General features: G+C 43.1%; 1 protein-coding gene across 1 annotated transcript in view; it reads right to left on the minus strand.

Moving 5' to 3' along the window:
• Positions 1–25,207, minus strand: part of ICE1 (interactor of little elongation complex ELL subunit 1) — a 99,501-nt gene that overhangs the window by 25,392 nt on the left and 48,902 nt on the right. Inside the window, exons 14-19 of the mRNA XM_068236662.1 lie at positions 24,247–24,288; positions 22,922–23,298; positions 15,853–19,524; positions 12,396–12,564; positions 8,323–8,483; positions 7,926–8,116 (exon numbers count right to left, since the gene is read on the minus strand). Of these exons, the coding sequence (XP_068092763.1) occupies positions 7,926–8,116; positions 8,323–8,483; positions 12,396–12,564; positions 15,853–19,524; positions 22,922–23,298; positions 24,247–24,288 (4,612 nt within the window). The remainder of the gene's footprint in view (positions 1–7,925; positions 8,117–8,322; positions 8,484–12,395; positions 12,565–15,852; positions 19,525–22,921; positions 23,299–24,246; positions 24,289–25,207) is intronic.

Genomic DNA, 25,207 nt, shown 5'->3' on the forward strand with positions numbered 1-25,207 from the left:
TGTGTTACTTACCTAGGGCTTTTTCAGCTCCCAGAAGTCGATTGCACTCCTATGCCTCATCTTCAGCTGTGCTCCCACACCAAAGCAGCAGCTGTGAACTAGTGCATCTATACTGACCACACAAGTTCACAAGCCACACTTGCACAGTAAAAAGAACTTGCAGTGCATGTAGGAAACATGCAAGAGTGGTTCCTTATACAGGGCATGTGCAGTTCATGAAATTGCACATGCCAAGTTAAAACATCTCTTTTACTTCAGGTACCCTTTAATTCTGCTCACATTAATAAGCATCAACATTGCACTGCTTTGTAGGTGCATGGTGTGAGTGGCGCATATGTTTGCTTACTCAAAATGATGGGAACTCTTACTCTCCTGTGTTGGGTTAAGAGTCTTAGGCTGTTGCCGGCATTCAAATTACATTTACAGTAGTTGCGGCATCCAAATTTGGCGCTGAGCAGGTGCCAAGAGGACCTGCTTCAGTTTAACCCCATGTTAAATTCTGTGCGAACTGATATTTATGAGGTATTTACCGCATTTTTCGGATTATACGGCGCACATTTTCTCCCCCAAACGTGGTGGGGAAAACTTAGTGTGTCTTATAGTGTGAATGTACGGCCACACAATGTTCCTGTGAGAGCAGCTGAAGCTTACATATCCAGCCGCACGCTCCTCCTCCTTCATCTCCTTCCGCGTCTGCAGCCACAGTATGAAGCTGCAAGTGCTGAAGCAGTTTCTGTATGCTGGGTATTGTGCTGCAAATGCTTCTTCACCTTTGACCTGATGCAGTACCGGGATCGTGCTGTAAATACATCCTCTCTCCTCCGATATGATGCAGCCCTGTATATGTGCTGCACATAGGCATCCTCCAACTACTTCCTTCACACTACAATCATGTATAGAGTGTGTCATGATATAGCAGCTAGTTATGATGTTGGGATAATACCGAAGCATATTTTCACATTTTCTGTCTGCTGTGTATTGTGTCAGATGTGTATGGCAGCTGGCTTCAGGGTATAATTGGTCACCTGGATGATGGAAGCTGCTAATGTGAGTTTCTGTATGTCAATGTAACTTACATTTCCATTCAGTGTCCAGCAAGGAAGCTACCATTGTCTGCATTGAATAGACCAGTTACATTGAATAGGCAAAGGAACCTGGACATTCAATTAGGAAATGTCTACCTAGCCTCTAGCAAGGAAATGCTTAATTAGACAATTACCTGACCACATTGAAGCCTATACAGGTGGTCGGCTACCTGTTGGTCTGAATATTGGGCTGGAAGTGTTTGAATTGCTTTGAAGTCTGCACATGTAAACAGGATACTTGTTCTCAAAATACAATCAGACTAATTGAGTCTGCAAAGTTCAAAGTAGGACAGGAAAGCCTTGGAATTTGCATGTCACAGCTAGTCCAGATGTGACAGGGGGCTCGGTAGATGGTGATGTCACACTTTGGGGAAAATTGCATTAGTTGTGGGACTGAACATTAATTGCCCCGGGCAACAAATCGGCCTATAAGAGCCAGCATAAGACCTTCACAAATCATCTTCTCTTGGAGGTAGCGCATAGCTAGCGATGATCCTGATCAAATCAGAAATTTGTGTCTTCCTACGACCAAGTTAGACCTCATACTGGTAATGTTTACTCCCGTTTTCATTTTTATGCGAACTGTCTTGTGTGTATCTTTGTTTCTTATACTTTGTAATTTTTACTTTGTTTAATTAAATCTTTTGTATATATTGTCTTCTGCACTGTTCCACTTTTTTTCTGGAATATTAAATATTTATTTAATAAGTTTGACTTATTAAAGTTAAGTTAAGTTTGACTTAGTACTAGCCAAAACTCATAGTCTGGAGAGATTGCAATGTAATTTGCATTACAAGTTCAGTGCCTGATTGTACCGCTGGGATTGTGCCTTGCTACCGTGTGATTGTATTGTGTGTGTGGCGATCCCGTATTTGGCCTAAAGTGCAAAGCTGACCCAAATACGAAAACACGGACTGTGTAGAAGCCACTCGACAGCAGAGTGGGAATTGTTGAAGTGTCTAGCAGCAGCTAGTGATGGCAATAAGAAGTGTTTTTGATGGGTGACAGCCTTGGGTTAGGTTGAATAAGGCTGCTCCTCTCGCGATCTAATCTAACCCCCAGTCGGGAACCGATTCTGCAGGCGTGCCGTGGGGCCGGTTCCTGACATAATTGGCGGCAGTGTGGTGGGAACGTTTAGTACATTAGTACGCAGTTTGGCTCTATTCCGTGTACTAAAGGCTGGAAGCTTGCTAGAAGCGACTAGCCTACAGAAGTCTACTCAGTGCAGAATCTATATACTTTTTTTTTCACAAAGGTACACACTTAGCATTTTTCTTCCCCTCCCCCCCTTGTTTCTTTTTATTTGGTGGATACAATGGCTCAAAAAGCAACCAGCTACGAGAAACAAAATCGAAATTACTTATTCAACCTGTGTGAGCACAGAGGCATTGAGATGTGAGAGGCCCGACTAAGGAGCAGTTAGTTCGTGCCCTCCAGGAGTATGATGAGGCAGAGCAAGTCCGTGCTCTAACGCCAGCAGATGCAGCTCACAACACATCAGAGGATGAATCGCTCCCGCCACAGGATGCGAGTGGAGACGATGTACTGGATGATCCACCTAAAACTGAAATGGCATCTCTGGAAGCTGATCTACAGCTACGGGGCTTGGCTGATCCAGAACTGCGCCTAAAGCTAATTCTACTGCATCGACAGGCAGAGGAGGGAAGAACTGAATGGCGAGACCAGGCCGAGAGGGAACAAGCTGAACAGCGACACCAGACCGTGAGGGAAAGACACCAGTCCAAGAGGGAAAGTGCTGAGCGTCAACACCAGCTGTAGCGGGCTAAACTTCAGCAGCAGAACCGGTCTGCTGGACCCGCAGAACGCGAAGGTGAGCGAGTCCACAGAAACCCCCTGGACAAGTTCCCCGCTATGGACAAGGACTCTGACATAGACACTTTCTTACAGGGGTTTGAAAGGACTTGTCGTCAGTATGGGGTGCCCCGAGAGCAGTGGGCAAGTTATCTCACACTAGGGCTGAGAGGCAAGGCCCTGGAGGCGTTTGTGAGTCTTCCCCAGGAGGAAGAGGCGGACTTTGAGGCGATTAAGCAAGCCATCGTTAATAGATACCACCTCACGCCAGAGGTGTTTTGCAAACATTTCAGGACAGTACAGCGAGGTCCTAATGACAGTTACCTGGATCATGCTTGCAACCTGCATACTGCCTTCCAGCAGTGGTTAAAAGGACTGTCAGTCAAAACCTTTGATGCCGTGCAGGAACTGATAATAAAAGACCAGTTCCTCCACACTTGTCCTGTTGAGGTCCGGCAGTTTGTACTGGACCGAGAGCCAAAGACCGTGGATGAGGCAGCGGAAGTCACCGATTCCTACACTTCCCATCGAACATCTGATTTCCGGAGGACTACTGCACCCAGCTGGAAGGGAGAAAAGGCGTTGGACTAAATGTCCCATGAGATCGCTGGAGCGTCCTGTCCTTGCCTGCGTGGACATGGGAGGAGGATTACTGGCAGTGGTACCTTTATTGCGTTGTGCTGTGACATAACCCTTAAACGCATTGTAAAGCATACTTGCCAGCTTGTTCTGCATGTGCTGCATCCTTTCTGCCTTCAGGTGACTTGGTAACATGTCCGCCACTTTGTGCCTATACCGAGGGTCTAGTAGCGTGACCTCCCAGTACAGCTCATTCCCCTTGAGTTTTTTATACGGGGGTCCCTCAACAGGCTGGACAGCATGAAAGACGCCATCTGCACAAAGTTGGATCCAGACGTACTCTCTATCTCCTCTTGCTCTTCCTCAGTGACGTCAGGTAAGTCCTCCTCCCCCCAGCCACGAACAATACCACGTGAACGTCGAGCAGCACAAGCCCCCTGCGACGCCTGCTGCGGTTCTTCTGCCGCCGCCTCCTCCTCCTCCAAAGAAACACCTTCCTCATCATCAGAGTCGGACTCCTCTTCCCCACACGACTCTTCCTCCTCCACCCCCTCTGTGCTGTCGCAGGTGTTGAGGAAACTTCTGATTCTGATGAAAATTGCTCCCACAACTGTTCCTGCCGTAACTGTTCTTCTTCAAGCTCCTCCACAGCTTGATCCACCACTCTACGCACGGCAAGCTCCAGGAAGTAAGGGTACGCGATCAAGTCGCTGATGGTGCCTTCACTGCGACTCACTAGCTTGGTCACCTCCTCAAACGGCCGCATGAGCCTGCATGCATTTCGCATCAGTGTCCAGTTGTTGGGCCACAACATCCCCATCTCCCCAAATTGTGTTCTTCTACTGTAATTGTACAGGTACTGGGTGACGGCTTTCTCCTGTTCTAGCAGGCGAGAGAACATGACCAGGGTCGAATTCCAGCGAGTCGGGCTATCACATATCAAGCGTCTCACCATCAAGTTGTTTTTCTGCTGAATGTCAGCAAAGCGTGCCATGGCCGTGTAAGGCCGCCTGAAATGCCCACACAACTTCCTGGCCTGCTTCAGGACGTCCTCTAAGCCTGGGTACTTTGACACAAATCTTTAAATGACTAGATTGAGCACATGTGCCATGCAGGGTACATGCGTCAGCTTTCCCAAATTCAAAGCGGAAAGGAGATTGCTGCCGTTGTCACACACCGCGTTGCCGATCTCCAGCTGGTGCAGGTTAAGCCACTGATCCACCTGTTTGTTAAGAGCAGCCAGGAGAGCTGGCCCAGTGTGACTCTCCGCTTTGAAGCAAGACATGTCTAAGATGGCGTGACACCGTCGTACCTGACATGTAGCATAGGCCCTGGGGAGATGGGGCTGTGTAGCTGGAGAGGAGATCGCAGCACCAGTAGAGTTGAACTGCCACTCAGCCAAGGAGGAGGAGGTGGAGGATGATAGAGAAGAGGATGTAGCAGGAGGAGAGGAGGTGGCAGGAGGCCTGCCTGCAGGACGTGGAAGTGTCACAACAAGTTGGTCCGCTGCACAGCCACGTACTCCCTGCTCGCTATCGGTCCCCAGGTTGACCCAATGGGCTGTGTAAGTAATGTAGCGGCCCTGACCGTGCTAGGCAGACCAGGCATCCGTGGTCAGGTGGACCCTTGACCCAACGCTGTGTGCCAGAGATGACACCACTTGCCTCTCCACTTCACGATACAGTTTGGGTCTCGCCTTTTTAGAGAAATATTTGCGGCCTGGCATCTTCCACTGCGGTGTCCCAATGGCCATTTACGGAAGGCCCCAGAGTCCACCAGCTGGTATGGTAACAGCTGGTGAGCTAACAGTTCCGCCACGCCAGCTGTCAGACACCGGGCAAGGGGGTGACTGGCAGAAATTGGCTTCTTCCACTCAAAGATTTCCTTCACGGACACCTGGCTGCTGTGGGCAGAGGAGCAAGAACCGCTCAAGGGCAGAGGCGGAGTGGAGGAGGGTGGCTGTGAAGGTGCAAAGGAGAAAGCGGCTGAAGATGCTGCACCTGAAGGAGGAGGAGGAGAAGGAGGGTGGCTTTTCTTTTGTGTGCTGCTTTTGCTCAGGTGCTCTTCCCATTGCAGTTTGTGCCTTTTCTCCATGTGCCTTCGGAAGGCACTTGTCCCTATGTGAGTGTTGGCCTTTCCACGGCTCAATTTTTGGAGGCAGAGACAACAGATGGCATTGCTATGATCTGAGGCAGACACATGAAAACATTTCCAAACCGCTGAGCCCCCCTGGGGTGATGGCACTATGGTGGCATCAGCAGCTGACGTTTAAGGGCATGTTGGCTGGCTGTCCATAGGTGGTACACTGCCACCAGCTGTTTCTGACGAGCTCCCCCTGCTTCTTTCAGCAACTCGTCTCCTCCTACTCCTCTCTGACCCCCCCTCTGATCTGTCCTCCTGTTCATCTCCTCTATTGGGAACATACGTGGGATCCGTATCATCGTCATCATCATAATCATCCTGCCCAGCTTCGCTTGCCTCAGACACCTCCAAAACGGCACCAACAGCAGGTACTTCATCATCTTCAAACGTTACGTCCATAGTGACGCCGCCTAACTCAGACATATGAGGTGGTGTAACTTGCTTAGTGCCTTCATCTGGTTGTAACAATGACTGTGAATCAGTTAATTCCCCACCAATTAACTCCTGCGAAGTGTCAAATGCAACGGATGTGGTGCTTGTAGTAGCGCTGGTGGCTGCGGAAGATGAGGTGTTCTGTGTTAAATAGTCAACCACGTCCTGACAATCTTGGGAGTTGATGGGACATGCCTTCTTCTGAGCACTGTACTTTGGTCGAAGGCCGCACAAAATCACATCAACACGACCACGCACAGACCTGCCGAGTGGCCTTCCTCTGGGTCTGCCTCTATCTCTGCCTGTTTTGTCTGTTGTGTCCATATTGGGGGGGATGAAGTGAAAGGTATGCACTGACTTGACTAATACAATGTGCAGTCACACAGGTGCAGTTAACAGGTATGCACGGAGTGGTATATCACACTGTGTGCACTCACGTAGGTAGGTGGGTACACTGAACACAACAGGTAGGTATATGCAGTTATGAGGTGGGTGCACAACAGGTAGGTATATGCATTGATGGGTATTACAATGTGCACCTGTCACACACAGACAGGTAGTGAACAGGCACAGTGACACTGCGCGCGCTCCACTCACGTAGGTAGGTGGGTGGGTGCACTGTGAACAACAGGTAGGTAGGTATATGCAGTAATGGGTATTACAACGTGCACCTGTCACACACACAGGTAGTCACTGAATGTGCTGGGCCTGGCAGTTGCACACACACAGTATGTATTATCAAGACTGTCTAGGCAACACAAGTGTCGGTGGGACACAGAAAAAAAATAGATCACAAGAACAAGATTAACTCTCAAAAGAGCGGTTGTGGGGTGCTAGTTTAGCAATAAGAATCAGCAAGGAGCAAGCTAACAAGCCTACAGGAGCCTAACTAATCTTTCCTTATGAGAGAGTCTGCACTACAGCAGCTGTCCCTTCTCTATTTACTGCAGGCACGCGAGTAAGTATAATGGCCGGCGGGGCCTGCCTTTTAAAAGGGGGGGGAGTGGCTCCAGGAGGAAGTGTAGCCTGATTGGCTACAATGTGCCTGCTGACTGACCCTCTACATCACAACGTTGACCCTAATAGTGCACTATGAGGGCGAATCGAACTTCCGGAAAAGTTTGCGGTTCTCCACGAACACGAACCCCGGAAGTTCGCCGGGAACCGTTTGTCGGCGAACCGTTCGTGCCATCTCTAGTGAACACATCCTTATTGTCTGGGAAGATTTCGCATTGGAAATGAGGCAAAATGTTTTTACTGAATGTTGTTTGGTAGAATTTCTGTGAATGATCCATAGTATATATATTGTGCATACAGTACTGTACATAAAAGTATAATTCGAAGAAATCCGTTGTAGAAAAAACAAGACTAAAAAAATGGTCACTGTACCTGCTTGTGCTTTATAGATGGAAAGAGAGGTAACGGTTATGGAGGAGACATTTGTTTAGCTGGAGAAAGACAGTCCATTGCTTGTGTTAAATGAACATAGGGCTTACTTGAATTCACATATATAAACTACTTAAAGCCCCGTCTACACGAGGCGATCCGGCGGCTCGATTAGCCGCCGGATCGCCTCTTCCGCATCCCTGCGCGTACCCGCCGCGTCCCAGCTCACCCGCGCATCTGATTCGATCAGCCCTCGTCCTCCGCTTATCTTCCACTCTATTCCCTGCCATTGTCCCCTCGTGGGGAACGAGCAGGGAATCGGCGGCGGTAAAATCGGACCTGACGGATCTTATCAATTAAGCCGCATTAGCGGCTCGATTGATAAGGAACATAGCTCCGTGTAGACGGAGCTTAAAGATATCTGTACACTTTACACAATATGGAAAAGATCTTTGCCAAAAGAAACTCAATATTCAAATGCAATGTTACCTTATCATATTGTCATGAGTCCAAACCCATTTACGCTGGGTGCACAAAAGATCAACAGCAAAGACATACTCCCAGACGCCATCTGTTAAGTCCTCTCCATACTTTTCACTCTGCTGAAACTTCACATCAGGATGCAACTGCATTGCCATTAGAATGCTGGATAGAAGGACACTTGTACTCATGGGTGAAGACTGCAAAGAAGACAACATATATTAACAAATGTATTTGTGGCCACAATAGCTTGTATTAGCATATTATAAGGAAAACAAAGCCCTTCCAAAGTATTGAGGAGCGCCTTACATTTTAAAGGTATTGCATGATTATCGCCATAGTAGGTGATGGTTTGAAAGTGAACAGAACACATTTACAGAAACTCAGTATCAAGTTTGTAACTTACCTTTTCCCAGTTAAGATAGGCACTGAGGCAAGAGGCAATTTCTTCCTTCGCCGACTCTTTTAGAACAACATGTATGACCTTACTGACAACGCCATGCGTGGAAAGTATATCATTCCATGAACTGACAATAAACAGGACCAACTTTTCAGGGTCTGGAAAATCTAATCGGAATGGATTAAATAGAAAATTAGGCAAACAGGTCTTCATGCCAGAGCAAGTTTCATATAAATCTTTTATGACTAGAAGCATTTTGAAAAGGATATCTCAAAAAAATGTTCATATGAAAAGTCAGCACATATACAAAGTTTCCAAAAAAACTGAATGTATGCACAATGCACGACAGGCTCCGCTATAAATTTAAGACCTAAGCTTAAAGTGACCTGAGCAGTGTTTTCATTTCTTTTTCATAATTAACCTTCCCCACAGGAGATAGGGGCAGCACCATTACTAACAGATTGGGTGCTGCTCTTATGGCCCCCCGGACTATCTTCTCAAGCTGACCGCAGCTTCTGCCAGCATTTGTAATCCTTTAAAAAAAAAAAAGAACTGCTCAAGTCGCTTTAACTGGTCTCTTGAAAACAGAGGAGTTAGAGGAATTTGATGACAAAAAAACATTTAAACTTACATGTGATAAATATATATATATATATATATATATATATATATATATATATATATATATATATATACACCCCAAAAGACAGTAGATCCCATGGACCACACCACAGCAATAAAGTATATTCAAATAGCCTTTGATTAATGTATTGCATAAACAGTCCAAATTAAATCACCATTAAAAACAAGTTTACCATGGATAGACAAAATTACTGTATTTTTCGGACTATAAGATGCACTTTTTCTCCCCCAAAAGTGGGGAGAAAAAGTCACTGCATCTTATAGTTCGAATACTAAAATTTGGACTTGTGGCTCCCATCCCTAATACTAAAATTGTGTCTCACATCTCCTTGGTCCTGCACCAGCCCACAGCACCCCAGGAAAGGCATCCACATCACAGGTTGTCTGCGATCTGTTAATTGGACCCAATGGTCTTGAGGGCAGGACCATGGCTCCCAATAGGGCCAATCACTGCACTTGCTGAGCAACAGCAAGTACAGTGATTGGCCCCATTGGGAGCCATCGTAACAACCTTGAGACAACTCAATTAACACACAGCACAGACAGCCTATGATGTGTCTACCTTTCCTGGGGTGCTGTTGGTTCTCGTGTCTGCTCCCACCTCTGCCCCGTGCTTCTTGCTGCCTCTCCCCCCCTCCCCGCTTCTCCCTCCTAAAGCGGGCACTCACCTAAATCATGGAGCCTTTGGCAATCAGGGAGTATTGGGGGAGAAGCACAGGTGGGAGAGGTAGCAAAGTGGACATGGGGACACAAAGGGGAACAAGAAGGAAAAAGGGGGCACGACGGGGGGCACAGGGACACAAAAGTGGACAAGGAGAACAAAGGGGGGGGAGGTAAAGGAATAAACTGGGGGACACAAAGGGGATAAAGGAGGGCACAGGACACAAAGGGAGAGGAAGGGAGTGGGGATAAACAGAGGGGTGAAGGAGGACAAAGGAAGACACAGTGGTACATACAGGGAATGTTTCCAAACGATGACATGGAGAGGAAGAGGGACAATGGGACACAGTGGGGCATAGAGGGGAAGGAAGGATGACACAGGGGGACAATAGAGGACACAGCATTACACAAAGGGGCATGGAGGAGAACACAAGAGGGAAAGAGGCGGACACATGGGGACAGAGGACGACATATAAGGGACACATAGGTGACAGGGAAGGAAATGGGGACATAGGAGGTACAAGGGGGACACAATGATTGGGGGGACACTCTCCTGCACCATAGATGCACCAGGTTTAATATACCGTATTTTACGACGTATAAGACAACTGAGCATATAAGACGACTCCCCAACTTTTCCATGTAAAATATAGAGTTTGGGATATAGTGGCCGTATAAGACTACCCCTCTTCCAACACACACCAAATTAAAATAAAAAATAAAAAATCATATACTGGTGCTTTGTATGAACAGATACTGGTGCTGACTGTATGTTGTACCCAATATACTGTATAACAGTATACAGGCAATTGACTGGTTCGATTGGTCAACTCTCCCTAAGCGGATTGGTCAGCTCTCCCTGTCACGTTTATCAGAGCGGTATGCGAGATTAGATCACGCTGTGCCCATAAAACACGCCTCTTTCACCCGTCTAGCCCACCCTTGTATACCATTTACCTCCTTCTCTGCCTCTCAGATCTCGCACATGTGCACCTGCGCTGCTTCACTACAGTACTCAGCAGCGAGATCTGAGAGGTGGTAACAGGATAGGGCGGGCCAGATGGATGAAAGAGGCGTGTTTTAAGGGTACAGTGCAATCTCTTTCTTCCCTACCCTGGGTGTCCCAGACCTTCCAGCACCCGGTAATTAAATATCAGCATGTCGCGTACGAGAATCATGTATCAGCATCGCATATCACCTGGCATCAATGACACCTAGCGTATAAGATGACCCCCGACTTTTCAGAAGATTTTCATGGGTTAAAAAGTAGTCTTATATACCAGAAAATAAAGGTTTTTTTTATAGTCTGAAAAATACGTTAGCATAATGAAAAACGTAAATACAACAATGAAGCTCATTGAATCCACTCCAAATAAAGTGCTGGTTGCAACCTGCTAAAAAAGTGTTATTCGTGCCGGTGCAAAAAAAATAAATAAATCAGAAGATGCAGAAAGATCAAATGCAAATTCAAGTAATAGAGGGCACCATGAAATAAATGAAGGACAAAAAGGAAGAAATGAAAGAAAAGGGATGCTGAAAACCTTTAGGAGCAGATGGAAGAATAATAGCCCAAAGGGATACACTGTATTTTAAAAATTCAAGTAGAAATCTTAAAGGACCACTGTTGCGAAAATCTTAATATATACGTAAACACATACAAATAAGAAGTAGGTTTCTTCCAGAGTAAAATAAGCCATAAATTACTTTTCTCCTATGTTGCCGTCACTTACAGTAGGTAGTAGAAATCTGACAGAAACGACAGGATGGCCTTTGTTCTTTATAAAGACACTCCCTGAAAAAGATTTATACAAAGATGCTGGCCAGCCTACCTGCTCACTGTACACTTTTTTGGCAGTTGGATGGAGCAACTGCCATTCACTAAGTGCTTTTGAAAATAAAGAAAACCATGAGAACTACCCATGAGAAGATGGGCTAGTCGAAAACCTGTCGGTTCTGTCAGATTTCTTCTACTTACTGTAAGGGACAGCAACATGGGAGAAAAGTAATTTATGGGTCATTTTACTCTGGAAGAAACGTACTTCTTATTTGGATGTGTTTACATATATTTTACATTTCAAGATCTTCGTGACAGTGGTCCATTAAGGTAGCCATACATGTAGCGATGTTGGGCAGATTCAAACAAGAGACAAATCTCTCTCTAATTGAATCAGATTAGAGAAATATCTGTCGGTTGCCCATACACAGCAGTTCGGTATTTCATGCTGAAATGGATCCAGAATTGGCCTTTTGATATCGCATTCATCATCTTGCCGGACTGACGCTGCCCTTCCTAATGTTCACTGCGCAATACACTATACATTACCTGTCCATGTCTGTCGCTGGCTCCATCTATACATGTGCCCCACGTGGTTTCCAGCGTCCACTTTACCGCTGCAACTATGTGGGGTGCATGTATGGACAAAGGACAGAGCCCGGAACAAGCTGAAACCACAGACAGGTAATGTATAGTGCACTGGGCACCGGGGGAACCACTGAACATTAGGGGAGACAGCGTCAGGGTTTTGTTGCTTGTCCCAATATTGCTTGCCGTTACTGCCGCACACCCGATCGACCACAATGGTCTAACATCTTGCAGCATGTCCGATCGACATGCTTGGCCCAAAACTGGTCCCATCGTTGATCAGGCATGCACTTGGGGGCACCGATTCGGTATTTGTGGAATCAGATGATCAATCAGCCTTCAAGTTGCTAGATGTAGGGGGCACATTTACAATACAATTTATGCAGTTTGGGATACAGTTAACATACAATCGTACCTTCTTTCAGAATACTGTAACAAAGCATCCGTGCCCTTTCAATGTCTCCGAGCTGACGACATAATCCTACATAAACTCTACAAAGGGCCTCAAGATTTATACTTGCCATTGACCTCTTTTCTGTTCTGATTTTTTTTAAAATACAACGAAGTAAGTGATCTGCTAAATTCTGAATGTACAAATGGAGACAAAAAGAAAATGTTACATCCTAGCAAACAATACACTTGTCTAACAGAAGCATAAATATGTTTCAATGCCTTTTAAGTACTTCAGCCTATCAAAAACTAAAAGGCTACTTATGATCCCTGAAGTAACAGGAAGGCCACATCTGAGTAGCTTGTCTCAGCTGCCTCTCCCTGCTGACAAATCTCCAGAACACCTCTATTATGCCCATCCTTTCCTGCTGCTTGCCTGAGTGCTTCTAGTGACCATGTACAGCACCAAGGTGTAGCTTGCCCATAACCTTAACACAAATTTAAAAACAGAACCCTGATGGTGGATGTCAAGTTTCTAAATTGAGAGGATACAAAAACTCTACTGTCAGCATTTTTTAAGAGTCCTTGCAGGATACTGGAGATCTTGACTCAACATGCATTGCCCTGATGTCAGGAAGCGGAATGTGGGAGGGGGGCACAAACTGTACATACGCTAGCAGAAGCTATAGCCCTGGCCTGTTAATCATTTAATTGTTAAACGTTTTTCCTCTACACAGATCAACTGGGAGAGTGACCATTATTAAACTAAAAAATAATGAACAGAAGGAATGGTTAGGAATTCAAATTCAGCTCTTACTCACAAAGAAAATGCAAACTTCGGATATGATATATACCAAAGGGAATTTGCAACAATGGCAAAAGTACTCATTTAGGAGTATAAATAAATTATTTTAACCTTTCAGGCAATGGAAAAAAATATCTGGCTGCAAATAAAAATTAGTCAACTAGCTGACTGCAAATTAAAGTGGATTGTGTTATTTGTTGTCCTCTTGCTTGCTCAACAGTCTACCTTACTGCTATACCCTCTGTCTACTGTTTGGTGCTTTATATACTGGATATACTATGATGTGACTGCACTTTCCTGCAGCAACTGCTTATTATCCATGGTATGAAATGCTTTGGATTTCAAGCTTGGCATACTGGGACATTTCTTCCATTAGGTCCTGAACTTATTATATGGAACAGAAAAATACAAGCTTGGCATACTGGGCTAATTTTCCCACGTGGGCACGCATCTGAAGAAACGCCTTCCCTCAAATGCTGTACAGCTTTCCGATATATGTGGCAATCTTTTATGAAAGCATGTACTGTGTTTCTATAGCACTTCATGTGCCATTTAAACCCTGTTCATTACATCAAAAAATAGGCATATCAGAAAGGACAAAATTTTTTATATATATATATATATATATATATATATATATATATATATATATATATATATATATATATATATATATATATATATATATATACGCACGCACGCACGCACGCACACACACACAGTACAGACCAGAAGTTTGGACATACCTCATTCAGAGTTTTCTTTATTTTCATGACCATGAACATTGTAGATTCACACTGAAGGCATCCAAACTATGAATTAACACATGTGGAAGTATAGTACATAACCATACAGTGTGACAACGGAAAATGTCATATTCTAGGTTCTTCAAAGTAGCCACCTTTTTCTTTGATTACTGCTTTACACACTCTTGGCATTCTCTTGATGAGCTTCAAGAGGTAGTCACCTGAAATGGTCTTCCAACAGTCTTGAAGGAGTTCCCAGAGATGCTTAGCACTTGTTGGCCCTTTTGCCTTCACTCTGCGGACCAGCTCCCCAACAGTGTCACCAGCAAAACACACACACACACCTATCCATGCTTCAAGGTGGGAACCAGGCATGTAGAGACCATCCGTTCACCTTTTCTGCGTCTCACAAAGACGCGGTGGTTGGAACCAAAAATCTCAAATTTGGACTTATCAGACCAAAGCACAGATGTCCACTGGTCTAATGTCCATTCCTTGTGTTCTTTAGCCCAAACAAGTCTCTTCTTGCTTGTTGCCTTTCCTTAGCAGTGGTTTCCTAGCAGATATTATACCATGAAGGCCTGATTCACACAATCTCCTCGTAACAGTTCTAGAGAGGTGTCTGCTGCTAGAACTCTGTGTGGCATTGACCTGGTCTCTAATCTGAGCTGCTGTTAACCTGTGATTTCTGAGGCTGGTGACTCGGATGAACTGAACCTCCGCAGCAGAGGTGACTCTTGGTCTTCCTTTCCGGGGGCAGTCCGCATGTGAGCCAGTTTCTTTGTAGCGTTTGATGGTTTTTGAGACTGCACTTGGGGACACTTTCAAAGATTTCCCAATTTTTCAGACTGACTGACCTTCATTTCTTAAAGTAATGATGACCACTCGTTTTTCTTTACTTAGCTGCTTTTTTCTTGCCATAATACAAATTCTAACAGTCTATTCAGTAGGACTATCAGCTGTGTATCCACCTGACTTCTCCACAACGCAACTGATTGTCCCAAGCCCATTTATAAGGCAAGAAATCCCACTTATTAAACCTGACAGGGCACACCTGTGAAGTGAAAACCATTTCAGGAGACTACCTCTTGAAGCTCATCAAGAGAATGCCAAGAGTGTGCAAAGCAGTAATCAAAGAAAAAGGTGGCTACTTTGAAGAACCTAGAATATGACATGTTTTCAGTTGTTTCACACTTTTTGGTTATGTACTATACTTCCACATGTGTCAATTCATAGTTTGAATGCCTTCAGTGTGAATCTACAATGTTCATAGTCATGAAAATAAAGAAAACTCTGAATGAGAAGGTGTGTCCAAATAGATATATCTATCTATCTCTCTATATACACACCCATATACACATAAGGATGACGCTAAATTGAAATCTACGCCCTGTTTTGATGCTCATCTGGCTGCCAGGGTGTAGATTTCAATTCACAGACGCCACACATTCTCGCTGCTTTTGTCGCTCTCGATGATCTTGCCGATGTTTCCCCGTCGCAGCTCACTTACTCACTCTTACTCACTCTGCCGTCTCTATAACAGCAGAGCCATGTGAGCGGGTCAGGAGCTGATTTAATTGGCTACTGACTGTATCAACAGGAACTCTGCAGTCAGTCGGAGGTTGAGGTTCCCGACGTGCATGGCGAGTATATGCGGCGATTCGTCTGTGCTTTGTCGTTTCTGGTACTAGCGGCCTCTGGTCCTTAAAGCTCTGGTACACTTTAAGGGGGCAGAGACTGCTGGTACTTAAGTGGTTAAATTATCAATCTAGGTGTGTAGCCACCATATTTACCATGTGTTCGTGCAGAGTATTATGTTTTTTTGATTCTAATTAAAAAAAATAAATGATCTTTTACTGTTGCTCTGCAATTTTGGGGGGATTTATTTAAATGGAAATTCATTTTAAAATGAATAAACGGTATATACTTACTTTTTTAGAGTTGCTGAATTCATAAATCACTTCTTTCTCCTCGTTTCTCATTACAGGAACTTTAGGAATGCTTCCAACAAAGATGTGACTCCGAATTACTGGGAAAAGATCAAAACCATAATGCTCAATTCTTTTGAGAGCACCGGTTATAATGTCTTCATCGACACTGCTGTCTTTCAAAACATCTGGAAGCAGCTCACAGTCACTGATGACATGGCAAGATTCAATTTGATTTAGAACCTCTGCATTGTTTTTTGCCAGTGTGATGGAACAATCTTTAACAGATTCTACAACTGGAGACTGGGATTCTAGTCGAAGTCTTTTGGCACTTCTTGGCATAGGGAAATAATTGGAAGTCCTTTTATTTAGGGAAGTATTGCTGACAGATGGCTGTAGACTTTCACAACTACTCAGTTTGTCTTCATTACTCTCTGTTTTCGAACTGCAGCCAGTTTTTATAAATGCTGTAGAGTCAGATGTAATAGACTTAAACCCAGTTATTTGGCTAACAGGTACATTTGTACAATCCCCATGTAAATTTCGATTTAACTGAACATTTCCTTTTAAGATGTTTATTGTCCTTGCTCGTGCAGACAATTCTGGATACATGGTGTCTAGAATTTTTACAGAATTCTCTTGCACACTGGTTGCACAGTTTCCAGAAGCGGCAGGAGGTAGTCTTCCTGGCACAGGGAGGGCATGCTTTGGAGTGGCAGCGCAAAACTGTAAAGGGGAAGACAAAATTCTTCTGCTTGCTTTCTCAATCGGAGATGTAAAGCCTGGAGATTTTTGTTTGCGGCAGTCAGATAAAGGAGACACCAGTGGTGGACGTGGTGTTCTCGGCAAAGGAGAAATCAGGCCATCAAGCGGTGATGGTAAAGATGAAAGACTTGAAGATGACAAAATGGGTGACAAGGGATATGTACTCTTAGGAGGGGTAGCTAACAAAGGGCCTAGCAAAGGAGGCAATGGGGGACCCATCTCTGATCTTACTTTACTAATGGATTCTGGAGAATTATCTGAGGTGGTTGATGTATCAGCAGTAGCTAAAACAGTTTCGCCCACCTGTGTATGCTGTGGAATTTTTCCACTCTGAGGAAGTCTGTGTTGATAGTTTTCCTCTATTACAGATTGATAACTTGAACTAGCATGTTTTACTTTGTAGGTTTCATTCATTTCTGGTGATTTTTCTTGAGCTTCAATGGATATATCAAATGAGCTTTCTGAACTACCATGAGCATTTTCTAATTTTGTCTTCAGCTTTTGCTTTCCAGGAAAATCTCTAGGGTCGAAGGAATCATCAGGTCTTTCAAAACTCCATATGAGATATTTACTATGAAGTGACTTTCTGGGCTCAGTTTCAATGTGAAGGTTTACTCCAGCATTATTATCACATTGAATGGTTTCAGGAGCCAGTATGTCTTTTTTTCCGCATTTCGTAACAGAACCGGTTTCTTTGCCATCAGAATTGTATTCGTCAATGTTATTAATTTCTGGATCTACGTTTACGTCAACAGAAAATGAAGACCTGGGCTCCATTATAGTGTCATTTTCAATTCTTGAAAGTTTACAATCATTTTCTGAACTAACAAATGAAGTTGCCTTGCTTACAGAGTCTTCTTGACTTAATCCAATAATTTCTTCTTTATCAGTGTTGGCCAATTCTGAATTTAAATAAGTGCTCTTGATATTTTTTGGACTTTCACTGCATTTTATCAAATTTCCTGGATTTCTTATGATTGTCTTTGTGTAGCTGACTTTACGTATTGGAAAATGGTCGTCTTCATCACTAGTATCTAAGGAGACACCACCAATACCCTTGTTTCCATCCTTTTCATTGGATATTTTATTACTTTTACTCATTTCAGATAATACATTCATTTGTTTAAATTCCTCCTGACGAACAGGGGGCACTAGTACAAATGGAATAACTTCCACAGGAGGATCATCAACTGCGGATGGAAAACTATGATTATCGTTTTTTTCGGAAGCAGAAATCAAGTTGGCATGAATCTCCCTGTCTGCAGTCCCATCTTTGCTAAGATCTGGTTTCATTTTCTCAGTTTTATCTCTGCTTCCAGTTACCGGGTCCACCATCTCTTCATATACTTGCTGATTGCAACCTGAAGGCATAAGCCTTTCCTGCAAATCTGAATTGAACTGTGAATCATTAAGATTTGTGATAGCAGAACAAAGCTGAACAGTTTCTGATGAACATATTTTATTCTCATTTAATTGGTGACATTTTTCTGTACTTTCTTTTTCAAATACATCATATTTTGATTCCTTCGTTTTTTCAGCTGTGATTTCTGTTTGAAGATCAGAGTATTCCTTCTCTACCATTTTGCACTCCAATTTGTCAGTGGAGGTACACATACTCTTGTTACTGTGCAAATCTCCAAACAAGAGTTTTTCTTGGTCTACTATACCAGAATCTAGAGAAATAGGTATTGCTTTTGTTTGATTTTCATCTGTGTCAAGCCCATGCTTAGCGGCAACTGACATGATTTCTACAGAATCTTCAATGCCACTGGCTTTTTCCTCAGGCTTTGTTTTTTGACCACACTGACCACCACCAGCATTCATTTTTAAAGGAAGTTCTTTCTCTAGCAATAAGCATGTTTTTTGTTCAGTTTGTTCCTGGATAGATTCTGGAACAACTTTATCGGTTTTTGAGTTTGCAGACTGGGCAATTGAGCCACTGTGTTCTTTTGCGATTGAACTGTCTGGATTCAGTGATGCCTTGATGGTCTCTTTGGTTGAAAATGTCGATTTTCTGTCAAAAGTTATTTCTACATCCAGTGAAATATTTTCAGAGGTTTCAATGTCTGCAAGCTCAGTAGAACTATTTGACTGATTGCAGAGCAAATGAACTGGAGGTTCAAATTCAGATTGTCTGGTCAACGGTTTATAAGAATTTGAGTCTACTGTACACATTTCAGAGTTCACAGGTAAAAGCATGTTACCTTCATCACTGTTTGTAACAATACGACCGGTATGATCTGCACACATATCTACTCTTAATTTAACATTACTATCTCCACCATTGGGCAGGTTATCAACTGGAAATGTTCCTGCAGATTCACCGTCACCAGGCATTGTTTCAGGAATTTCACAGTTATTCAAAGGAGAATCTTCCAGGCTGTGATGAACAGGTGAATCATGTGCTAAAGAAGTGGCACCATCCTCTTCAGAAATCTGCACATTATCAATCTCCATTCTACCTGAGAAATCTGCATCCATTGCCTTATCCAATGTGGCTTTGTTTTGAGCACTGCAGGTAGGACTTTCATAAGTATGTGGCTGTAGAACATGAACTTCAGAATTACTAATGCTGTCTGCTGTTCTGTCTGGAGCTTGCAGGTTAGGATCTAATCCTGTAGATTCTTCAGGACTGTTTTTTCTGCCGAACTGAGAACTTATGTTGTCTACAATGTGCTCTGTTGATGTATGTTCAGCTGTAGACAATGTGATAGTTGCAGAGTGTTCTATGCCCTTCATTTCTGCTTCTACCTCTACTGTATCATCACCTTCTGAATCCAAACATATTCTAGATTGAGATGCAAGGCTATCTGTATCAACACCATCATTTTCTGTATAGTCTGCTTTGTTTACTATAATTTCATCTCCAGGACTCTCATCACTGGAATCTGTGAATTCTCCAAACACATTCTGTAAATACAAGAGGAGAAAACACATTTTAGCATACTGTTATTCATTTAGCTAAACACAATGAATTAAGACATCCGTTAGATAAAGAGGTATCCCAAACCTTGTACAGATCAGTGTCCTTTAACCACTACCCGCCCGCCATTTTAAAATGCCCTGTTTGTCCCTCTTAACGGACACAGGACATTTTAAATAGTCATCCCCTTCGCCAATATAGTCTCTGAGTGATGCCCCCCACGGCACTTACCCGTCGGAACCCGCAGAGCAGCGTTTGATGAAAGGGAAGAAGACTTTGCTGAACCAATCAAAGTGCCCGTAAGCAAAGATCATGGCTTCAATAAGAAGCCAATGATCTTTGTTGTAAGAACACGGTCTCTGTCTCACAGAAACAGTGATTATGGACAACATTTATAAAAAAAAAAAAATAATACATAAATTCTTATGTCAGGGACTCCGCATTTTTTACTATGTATGGCATGAGGTTTTTTTTACCGTTATATTTGCATATATGGGGTTGTAATGAGTGACTGATGCAAAACTGAAAAAAATGCACCTTTATTTCCAAATAAAATATTGTTGCCATACATTGTACTAGGGACATAATTTGAACACTAAAATAACCGGGACAAATGGGCAAACAAAATACGTGGGTTTTATTCACAGTGGCATGTTGTATTTTAAAAACTATAATGGCAGAAAACTGAGAAATATCTTTTTCCATTTTTATTATTCCAGTTAAAATGCGTTTAGAATAAAAAAAATCTTGGCATAAAGTACCAACCAAAGAAAGCCTAATCGGTGGCCAAAAAAAAGATACAGATCATTTTGTTGTGAAAAGTAGTAATAAAGTTATTGGTGAATGAAAGGGAGGAGCGCTGACAAGTGAAAATTGCTCTGGTCCGTTAGGATAAAACCCCTTTGGGGGTGAAGTGGTTAAAACTTTAATGTATTACTTCTTAAAAGCACTTAGACCACAAATGTTTACTGTGTAACTCACAATTTTAATGTAGATAGCATCAGGCAGTTAGGGAGTTGCAAGAGATAGTGATCGACGTTTCACAAGGTGTTGAAAAACTGCAAACTGGGCCATGACACATTGACCACTTTATACTTCCCACATACTCTGTCTCTAATACTTTTAGCCATGAACCCTGAACAAGCATACAGATCATAGGTTTCCAACTGATGTCTGACGGGATTTGCCACATTCCTGTTTCAGGTGTGTGATTCAGACACTACTGATGCCAGAAAGATCCAGCAGGATTGCTAGGCATCTGGCATGGTTTAAAAGGAAATAAATAGGTCAGCCTTCAGATCACTGGAGTTCTGGTTCACTATGAGCTTGTTCGGCATTCTGTAACTCACATTACAGGTGTGCTTTAACATTGCTACAGTTTTGTAAAAACCCTGCAGAACGGAACGTACACCTGAACGGAGAGGGATATGGACGCTGCCAAATTTGCCTGGCATCCTGCTGATTTCTTTGGCTGCAGTAGTGTCTGAATCACAAACCAAAAACGAGCATGTAGCTAATCCAGTCAAACATCCGATCTGCATGCTTGTTCAGAGCCTATGTATAAAAGCATGAGTGGCAGAGGATCAGTAGGACAGCCAGACAATATGCATTGTTTAAAAGGAAATAATTATGGCAGCCTCCATATTCCTCTAACTGCAGGTGTCCTTTAACGTAACAGCCACTTGACCCATAACAAATTTACGCCGCAGAACTGGTTCCTACATGTCTCTATACTAGTTAGCACAGCAAGTAGAAATGTTGATGCATCACACCTAAAATGGGATCATACTGGAGCTCTGAAGATTTTATAAAGGAAACTAACACTTTAGTCCACGAAAAACATGGCCTGATAAATTAACTTTTACACTATAATAAATGGCCTAAAACAGCACAGAGATTAGCGAGAGAAGCTAGTGGAAGTGTTTACGGTTGAAGGAAGAGATATGCACTGCTGGGCCCTGCTTTCTGATACTGAACTGAGCAAGCACCTGGTGGGTGCGGAAGGAAGAGAGGGCTTAGCTTGCTTCCTCACCCACAGATGATCAGTATCAGAAAGCAGGGCTCGGCAATGTGCATTTCTCCTTTCCTCAAAGACCTTGCTGCTTGCAATACAGTTTGAGTATCAAAGAATTTTATTAGTACATCTGCCATTGCATATGCTGTGTGAATGCTGTAGAGGCTGATGGACTGCACCACTGCAACTTATACCGTGGGTGAAAGAATGGTTTAGCATTAGCAACTGGTGCTGAGCTTACCCTGGGGGTATTCTCTGCCTAGCTATATTAGGGGGACCCCTGGCCATCTATACTGGGGGGGGGGGGGGGCGCTATCTAACTACCCATAATGGGGGGAGGGGCACTACCTAAAGTGGTGGGTATACGTCATGTTCTAATTCTTTCCAGGCTGACACACTCCGCTGCTTTTAGATTCTAAAATCAGGAAAGAATCAGAATTCTTAGGAGGTTAAAATAAAATATTGTTTGGCAAAGTGCCCCTTTAATTCCAGCTATACTCAGAACCGGGAAAGGCAAAGTCTCAAGCAAACATTTATCCTAGTAAATTACAAAATGTCTCTAGAACCAACCTCCAGTTTATAAACCTTTTTAGTCACAAGGCTTATCCATACAGAGTTACCAAATCTCGAACTATATATAAAGAACTATATAAACACAGCAACCTGATGTGATGTGCCTTTGCCCATTTAAGGTCTCTGCAGGAGGAGCTCTGCTTCCCTGAATTCTCCATTATATTTGGGCAGCACAGTGGTGTAGTGGTTAGCTCTTTCACCTTACAGCACTGAGTCCCTGGTTTGATATCCTAGCCAGGGCACTATCTGCTCAGATTTTGTATGTTCTCCCCGTGTTTGCATGGTTTTTCCTCCGGGCTCTCCAGTTTCCTCACACATGCCAAAAACATACCAACAGGTTAATTGGCCATAGACTACGACACATACATCACTTAATACATATGTAGACATATTACTATAGTAGGGATTAGATTGTGAGCCCCTCTGAGGGACAGTTAAATGACAATTTACTCTGTACAGGGCTGCGGAAGCCGTCGGCACTGTATAAATCAGGGCTGTGGAGTCGGAGTCAAAGCAATTTTGGGTACCTGAAGTCAGAGTTGGAGGTTTCGTAAGCTGAGGAGTCCGAGAATTTTTGTACCAAATCCACATCCCTGGTAAGTATTAGACTAAGGAGTCAGAGCCATTTGGGGTACCTGGAGTTGGAGGCATCATAAACTGAGTCGTCAGAGTCTGATGATTTTTGTACCAACTCCACAGCCCTGATATAAATGTCGGTACTTAATAATAATAATAATAATTAAAATATTGCTTTTTATTTGAACTTATTAACCCATATATAAAAGGCTTAGACCTACCTTTGTGGTTAGTGGAGACAATCTTAAAGGCGATAAAAGATGTGGGAGGGGTTTTGCCCAGTTCATTATTTCCAACAGTTCCTCTATGCCACTTTCAAGATCTGAACTTATCTGGCAGATTCCTTTTACATCTTGTGGAAGGGATATATTTCCCCCCATTTCTTCAGAAACTGTATTACTCTCCAATTCTTTAACAGCTTCTTCAGTACTGGGCTTTCTCTGGAATTTTCTGCAGTCTGCAGAGTCATTAGGTGTAGGAACAAACAATTCTAAGGTAGATTTTAACCTCTGATGTAGTACTGAAGGCTTCCTAAGGTTATGGGATTGAGTATAGTCTGCAAAACTCTTCAAGAGCCTTCCTTTTACCGAATTTGTGGCTACAATAGAAAACAAAAAACAAAAAAACTGATGTACTGAAGAACACAAAATGAACTTATGATCCTAAAATATGTAAGAGGTAATTGTGCTATGAAAACTGCATGACAAAATCATATTGTTTCAGAGATATGTCTAGGTGAAATATTCAGTAAGCTAAACCTCCCCTTAGCTTCTCGGGCATCCAGGTCCCAATTTACCAAGAAGTGTTGCACATAACTACAGTTGCACGATTGCTATTTCACAATCGTTTTTGCAATGCTCACTATGATCGTATTTAATCCAAGTGAGAGTTGCAAACTTTTGCCAAAAGGCAATTTGTGAAAGAATGGCTTTAAGTTTGCTGGAGGTTGTTCACTACAATCCAACCTTTGTAAGCCAGAATCTTAATGTGATGCCTGCTTTCCCTGACTGATTAGGATGATCATCACTCTGGCTATATATTCAACTTTCTTCCAACTGAGTTTCAGGTTACCAAACATTTTCTTGCAGCTACGCTCCCAACCAGGTTTGACAACTAATTAACAAATATTGCACATGGTCACTCCTTTACTAGTTCAGTAGCTGAAATCCAGACAAGGTACATCTCTCCCTTAAATTTCGGTCACAAAGAGTGTGTGTGTGTGTGTGTGTGTGTGTGTGTGTGTGTGTGTGTGTGTGTGTGTACATAGGGGTGTGTGTGTGTACATAGGGGTGTGTGTGTATAGGTGTGTATAGGTGTGTGTGGGTATAGGCAATCAGGGGGGGGGGTATTTTGTGCCACTTTCTGGTCCCAAAAAGTTTGTCTTATACTTGAGTATATACGGTACAGATCACTTTCTATATATTTTTTACAGGTAAGGCATTACAAGATCATAAAGAGATAGTCAAGCAATGTCTCTGTAGTACTTTAACGAAAAAATATAGAAAGGTAAAAGTTCCATTGGTCAACATAGTGCATTAATACTTACTTTCTCTAGACTTCCTGTTGGTAGCTGCTGGAACTGGTTTATCTAAATGGAATTGTAAAAAGTGTTAGGTTTTAAGCTGCTAACATTTAATTTCAAGAAAGAGTACCTTCAAAGAAAAATAAGGTAGCTTCAACTCAACACATTTTCCTGTCCTAGAATGTTTGATCAATCTTGCAGTTAAAAGCACACCTGAACTGTGAGGTATGTTGAGGCTGACATTTGTTTCCTGTGAAACGATAACAGTTGCCTGGCAGTCGTGATCGTCTGCCTCAAATACTTTCAGCCATAGACCCTGAAAAAGTAGGCAGATCAGATGTATGTGACGGATTAGCTACATGCTTGTTTCAAGTGTGTGAAACTGGTGCTAAAGACATCAGCAAGGCTGCCAGGCAACTGGTATAGTTTAGAAGGAAATAAATATGGCAGCCTTCAAATAGCATTTACTTCAGGTATCCCTTATTTGATTCTACTGAGTGAAGGAAATTCCTGGGTATTTTAGAAGTACAGGTAATCCATTTACAGCCAGCAGTGGCTCGGCAGCTAAAGCACACTATTATACAGATGTTATTTAAAATGTACCTGGACTGGCATGTGACCTTGGGGTTGATTCATGAATCTATATTGCATTGTTCTGAGGGATGTAAATTGTTGGTTGCAAGTTAAATATAACATTGCATGCTACGTGTGCCGCCGGCAAAGTAGCATGTGCTCTTAAGGTCCCGGCGCTCGTCAATTACGTGCACTAGTGCAGCACGGTGACTGCAAAACTTGACTAGCGCACTACATTAAAATGGCCGTCTATGTCAAGCTGGAAGAACCATCCCTAAACACAGAATGGGGTCCAAAATATCATTCCTTGTTACGGATGGTCAATGAAATGCAAATAATTCTGAGTTGATGCAGACTTGATGGTAATTGTTACACAAATATATGCTACTCAAAAATGGAACAAGCAAATCCT

The sequence above is a fragment of the Hyperolius riggenbachi genome, chromosome 5 (assembly GCF_040937935.1).
Source record: "Hyperolius riggenbachi isolate aHypRig1 chromosome 5, aHypRig1.pri, whole genome shotgun sequence".
Classification (NCBI taxonomy): Eukaryota; Metazoa; Chordata; class Amphibia; order Anura; family Hyperoliidae; genus Hyperolius; species Hyperolius riggenbachi.